The sequence below is a fragment of the Vigna unguiculata genome, chromosome 2, assembly GCF_004118075.2.
Source record: "Vigna unguiculata cultivar IT97K-499-35 chromosome 2, ASM411807v1, whole genome shotgun sequence".
NCBI lineage: Eukaryota > Viridiplantae > Streptophyta > Magnoliopsida > Fabales > Fabaceae > Vigna > Vigna unguiculata.
The window spans coordinates 21,416,300-21,422,975 of record NC_040280.1 but is presented as its reverse complement, the minus strand read 5'-3'; the positions used below and the strand labels follow the sequence as shown (position 1 = coordinate 21,422,975).

Genomic DNA, 6,676 nt, shown 5'->3' with positions numbered 1-6,676 from the left:
TCGTTTAATTACAGTATGAATACATACATTTATACACATTATGTGTAACTACAAAGTATTATATTATACAGAAGAAGGTGGAATTAGTACAAGTAAATTTTTATTTCTAAATTACGGTAAATAAAGTTCTTTTCAACCCAGTACGCGAAAATAGAATACATTTTATTTATATATAGACTTCGAAGGCAGAATGTTTTCTTACAATATATGGATTTTTTTTTTCTCTTCACAATTAATTTTTTAGCTTCTTTCTATCATCTCAACGATCAGTGTCCCCAATGGATTAATATCATAAGGAACGAACTCACAAGATCCGTGTACTACGACTTCGAAGATCCCGCACTCATTGATAAACTCCTCACTGCAACCTTGACTACACCAACCACACTAAGCTGCCTTTTCTCTGGACTCAAACACTGTCTATCGTCATTTTTATTGCTCTCTTCTATTTGAACTCCCACAAAATATGCAACCTGAACATCAGCATCGATCACTCTATAATTAGTAGCGCTTCAATTTAGCTTCTATGGAAGCATGATATACTGGGTAACAAATCATCAGATTCAAGACACATAAATGTGAAAAACGGGTTTGCACTGGCAGGCCACCTTGACCCGACCAATTTTGGCGAGCTAAGTGTGAAATGGACCAAAAAATAGAGTTGACCCGATTTGTCATCCCAACCCATTACACATAATGGATGTTGATCCCTGACTAACTTAACTCAGCAAAAACCCATACAGAATATAAATATGATTTGCATCCATAATGAAAACAAATTCAGCAGGATAATTGGTAACTCAAACAGCAGAGGCAAGAGAAGGCGAGAATCCGGATTTTTCATTACTTTACCCACAGAAACAAAATGAGAATGTGGTAACATCAAGGTACCAATCAAACAGGTAAACAAAAGACCAAGTGTTTGCATTTAAAATTGTAACCAGACAATACCATACCATGAACCATCAAAGTTATCCTAAATAACCACGTCAGAATTGTGAATATTATTAAGCCATCATCTACAATTTCAGCTACTAATATCCACCACAACAGAAATAAATGATAGATCCATCAAGTTATCTGATGATATATCACCCAAACTTACACCAGTCGTGCAATTTCCAAAAAAGCAATTTTGAATACATTGTAACTTTTTGCAAAACAGTTTACTGACTTCATTTCTCGAATTTTTATTTTATTTTTTTAGAATTTTGGGGGAGAGGGGGAGATGAGGAACAAACAAGAGGTTAAAGCAAACAAAATAGGAAAAGTTTTATCACAATATGAACCATTACCTCCTCAACGAAAGTTTTTCCAGTGCAACAGACCACAGACCACTTCTTATGCACAATGAATGACAAATTTCAGAGTTGAAAACCATACAGGGGATACGGTTAACAAACAACCACAAAAATTTCATAATTTTAAATAAGACAATGATATTTTGACTATTAAATTTTGACAATTTTATAACATCTTTTAAGTGTTCTTGGAATATAGAGAAATGAAAAAATGAGAAGTCACTTAGTAGAAGATGCCGCCTCAGGTTGTAAGAGAAAGTTATCAAAATTTAGTTATTAAGAAATTATTTTCCTTTTAATATAACTACACATTAGGACCTGACTGATTATAATAATTAAAAGATGGTATTGTCAAAGCAGCAAAAAGAGTAGCTATCATCTATTCACCAATATAAAGACCATATTTATGTTTGGTTGTGTTAAAATTCTCTCATGTCTCCAATCAGACTTGGAAAAACAAATGACCGACAGAAATTGGAAAACGGACGTTTAAGATTTGTAGCTTAGATAAGAAATAGTTTGTGAAGATTACCTTGCCAGAAGCATCACGAACGGGTGAGATATGAAGAAAATTCCAAAATGAACTTTCGTCCTTCCTGTCAGTGTCCAAGAAAATTTCAGTATATTCAATAAATAAACTTACAGCTTTGACAGCAGAATAAAAAGTGAAGTATTAACCTGTAATTCAAAATACGTACTGTGCATGGTTGTTCAGCTTTAATGCTTTCCTTTATCTGTAAACAACAAGAAAACGGCATAATCCCAAAGTTCATTTCCATTAGTCTAAGACTCCAAGTTGCTAAATTAGGAAGACAGCATTGAAAAACTATGGCAAGAAAATCATACTACCAGATATAAAGTAGAGGTATCAGTATCTGTTCCACCTAAAAACCTACAGTTGCGACCCAAAACTTCATTTCTTCCATAACCTATTCAGGTAATGGGATAATTAAAAACATAAGTAAATTTGAGCCATTGGTTTTACGTCCTTACATCAGATCGCAGCATTAAGCTGTAAATAAGCATGAGGCTTTCATTATGGTGGATAAATTTTTCAATAAGTACCATAAGAAAAGAAAAGAAAAGATAAATGAATCAAGCTTCTTTAATCAACTTATGCACATCGGTGTTGGAAAAAGTTAGATGAGAGCACTTCTATAAAAAGTTGAAATCCATAAGTTGATTTTAACTAAAAAGAAAAGTGTAATTCATTTGTCTCTTTTTTTTCCTTATAAGTACTTGTTGAAAAGTTTATCAAAACAAAATTTATACAAGGAAATAGTTTTAGAACCTGTCAATTCCAAGAAGGCATCACTGGCATAAACAATAGGCATGTCCGGTAAATGGGGATTAGTTCTGCAAGGAAACTCAAAACCATATAAACAACAAATTAAGGATCTGCAAAAAGGATAAAGCTCTTGGTAAAGTAATACCAAAACTAGACATTTCCAATAACTCACAATACAAAGCTTTGTTTGATTCTACCAAGAGAAATAATCAAGGATGTGCTTAAAAGACCCACGTCAGGAATGCTGCACCTCTTTCTACACACTAATCTGCCAGTCGCCTCACTAAAATGGGTTAGCACGGAGAAGATATTGTCCATGGCAGTGACGGCACTTCGCATCTCCTCCTCACTTGCCTCACACGGTTCTTCACTCTCCAATTCTGCATCTCACAAAGCCAATAAATCAGTATAACCCAAACCACTAGCACAATTACTGCGAGACCACAAAGGGCTACCACATTAATTCTGCATCAAATATAAAATGCATTTAACTTCTTTTGTTCAGCAAGTAGAAGGATGAATAAACAAAAGGATGTAAGATTTAAAACTAGCAGAAAACTTAAATCCAGTTCTCCGTGTGATTTTGATCTTGTTATTCAATGTTTTACTTAATCAATTTATGATGACTTTTTATGTAAACATTTTGAAATCGATTACTGAAATGAAACTATTTTCCCTAAAAACACAACACCAAAAAATGTATTCATGGTTTTCAGAATAAAGGTTAAAAATTATTGCTAGATGAGCGTTGCTTTCTAATCGAGAGTTTCATTCCATATATCAGCGATTGATATAATAAAAGTATACTTTAAAATTGTAGATAGATTAAGGAGATTAAACTACAATTCTAACTAAAAAAACACGAACAGAAGCACGCATATCTATGTCTTGTCCTGAAATCATTTTTACTTGTGCAACCAACAATTCTCAGGGTTGGTGAAGCAATATTTAACACGAAGCTCTCAACTGAAAAGGAAAATGGCAAAACGCAAAAGCATATAAACAAACCAACCAATGACATCACGTTCCAACACTTGCTCCACGGAACACACGCGACCAAGCTCCGATAACGAATCAGTGCACACTTCCTTCCGGCAGCACCCGAAGCCGAAATCCCTGACGCCGGAGCCGTCCTTTTTGTGAAGCGGGACCTGAACAGCGACGAAGTGAACGACGGCGCCGCCGTCGCCGCTGAACACGGGAGAGACGCGAAATAGCATCCAAAACGGCGTGCCGTCCTTGCGGTAGTTGAGCAAAACGACCTGCGCGGTGCGCTCCTCTCGGACGGCCTCGCGGATTTCCATGACGGACCTCCGGGAAGTGCCCGGGCCCTGGAAGACGGCGGCGGTCTGTCCGAGGACCTCGCAGCGCGCGTAGCCCGTGAGCTTGAGGAAGCCCGGGCTTGCGAAAACGATAGGGTGGCCCGGGATGTGGGGGTCGGTGATGGTGAAGCTGTCAGGCAATTCGTCGAGCGAGTGGCGCGCGTGGCACGTGTAAAGTTGGTCGAATGATCTCTGGATTTGGGCACACAGGTCCATCAGCATCGGCGGCGGTTCTAGAACCTTCGATGACTCCTCTTCTTCTTACAGTTTTTCCCAATCCCATGTGAACTACCGCTGCAGCTTCTTCTTCTTCTTCCGCAGGTGCTAGCAGCGTGCCGATTGTGAAGACATGAAAACGACAGCGTTTTGAGGGCGAGAAGGGCAAAGAAATTATTCGCTTAGTTCTAAAGAAAGCAAAAGATGAATAAGAATAATATCTGAGAAGAGTTGTGGTGGAATTGAAGGGTAGCCATTAACTGGTGTTCGTGTAAGGAGAAATTATTGGATGGAAAATGAAGGGAAGACAAAGACAAACGCAGAGTGTCACCACTACCACAAGACGAAGCAACTGAGGGAATAACCAACCGTAACCGCAGTCACACATAATTCTTATTTTCTTTATTTTCTTTATATATACTAACAATTAATTAAAATATTCTTTTACTTTTCTTTAACTCTATCCTTTTTCCTTCTTAAAATTATGGTAATTTTCTCTACTTTGTACCACAAAACCGCCATAGGAGTTGGTTAATTATTGACAATAAAGTGCAAGATATTTTAGAGTTATGGCATGATTTCGGTTTTCTGGTCAAGTAAATGGACCAGTGAAGAAACGTGTACAACACAAAGAAGGGGTGAAGCTGCAACCATACGTTTGCCATTTTGCCTTGTATTGATTTTGGATGATGAAAAAAAAAAGTTAGTTTAAGAAATTTGATTTTTTATTTGTAATTTTTTGAAGGCGTTTTGAATTCTACTGTTGAAGAAAGAGAAATAGGAAGTTTCAATTTTGATTAAGAAAAGAAAGTGAGAAATTGACGTTGGGTTGATTCTTATCCAATCCGCGTCATTTCTCGGTGTGCATGTTTTATTTTGTTTGGTGACGTGTCAGTGTTGTTAGATTACGATAGATTTTGTTTAGTGAATAGAGCTAATAATTGAATTCAGCGTCATTTATATTCATTCGTGTGGGATAGAGAGGTGTATGGTATAGCAGTTATGTATGGTATTAAACAGTTTAATTTAAATAAATAAATAATTAATTAATTAATAGTAAAGCTGTCGTCAACATGAGATTAAACATCACCTTACCACGTGTTCGCATTGGTTGAACTGAAAAAATAATTTTTTAATTATAAATCAAAATTGAATTCGATTAGACGATGTTACTAGGAATTGGAGGAGTGACTTGATTTTTAATCTAACAATAACTATATTTCTGTATTTTTTATTATATTTTTTATTATTATTTTTAATCATATAGATTCACACTTTAATTTTTCTTTTTATGGTTAAATTGTTTTTAAATAATATTTAAATAATGTAATTTTTACTTGATAAAATATTTTTTTAGGTATAATTAATTCTTAATCAAATAACTGAAAATTTTAATTATAATTCGTAAGTGGGTGGACTAAATCCATCTATTTTAATTATATAATAATAATATATGAAGTAATTTTAACTTAATTTATAATAAAATAACTGTATGAGTTCATTTATTCACTTTAATATTTCTTAAAAATAGCATGGTTGTTGGATAACATAGAAAATAAATAAAAGAGACAATTAAGAACACAACGAAAAAATTATTTAAAATGTTGTTCCTTGTAACACTTTAAATTAGCAAATTAATCATTTGTGTACATTGTTTAATATTAAATACAAAACAAGAAATATCTTCTACATTTTAAATTCTTTAAATATACGGTAATTGTTTTATCTATAATATATAAGAAGTAATTAATTTTGAATGATTCTTGAAGAGATCTTTTTCATTATCAATATTTTTATCAAAAAAAAGTTTTTTGCTTATAATATGTTTTTCACGAAATTTAAGTTTTATATTCATTTCAAAATCAATTTTCTTAGTACAAATCAATGCATTTTCAAATCTATTTTTTCTATATTTTTTACAAAAATGAAAGAAGATTTTTTGATTGTTCAATAGCTTCATCAATATAAAACGACACAATAAAACTTGGTATTGGTTGTCAAAAAAGTAAAATCGATAATAGACTTATAATATCTTGAAGTCTCAAGTTTATTCATCCTTCTCAAGTCTCAACTTTTTCACAAATATGCAGAGTTTATCTTATGATTAATTATTAATAAAAATAATTAAAAAAATTATTGTTCTTTTCAACTTGATAGTAAGTATTTTTTTTTCCTAAACTTAAATTATTTTTCTACAAAAAATTCAACTTTGAATTATGCTCCAATTAATCTATTATCCACCAAAATACTACATCTTAATCTTATTAATAGTTTTGTAGAAAAATTCCAGTTCCATGTCAAACACATTTCTAATTCTAATACTGAAAAATAAAACTGAGCAAAACAAACACATTTCTAATTCTAATACAAATCCAAAACAAAATAATAATAACAACAACACAAATAGAAAAAGAAGAACATACGAACCAGAAATGAGGATGAAAAAATCGATACACAAAAATAAAATGATATTCAAGGAAATGTAATTTGTCAAAACCCTGAAACAAGACTATTAGAAGAAAAGAAAGTAAGGAAAGACAAAAGAAGTC

The 6,676-nt window shown here is 33.2% G+C and overlaps 1 protein-coding gene across 3 annotated transcripts; it reads right to left on the bottom strand.

Annotated features, from left to right (window-relative positions):
* Positions 1 to 83: 83 nt before the first annotated feature.
* Positions 84 to 4,515, bottom strand: LOC114173805 (protein TWIN LOV 1). 3 transcript variants are annotated; one of them, XM_028058425.1, is made up of 7 exons: positions 3,602 to 4,515; positions 2,762 to 2,969; positions 2,593 to 2,657; positions 2,151 to 2,230; positions 1,980 to 2,035; positions 1,834 to 1,897; positions 84 to 473 (listed from the first exon to the last, which is right to left on the bottom strand). In XM_028058425.1, the coding sequence occupies exons 1-7, from the start codon at positions 4,131 to 4,133 to the stop codon at positions 321 to 323; spliced, it is 1,158 nt and encodes a 385-aa protein (XP_027914226.1). In that variant the 5' UTR covers positions 4,134 to 4,515; the 3' UTR covers positions 84 to 320. The 3 variants fall into 3 exon arrangements, with proteins under 3 accessions (XP_027914226.1, XP_027914227.1, XP_027914228.1); XM_028058426.1 differs by having other exon boundaries at positions 2,840 to 2,969; XM_028058427.1 differs by having other exon boundaries at positions 142 to 473; positions 2,000 to 2,035.
* Positions 4,516 to 6,676: the final 2,161 nt, after the last annotated feature.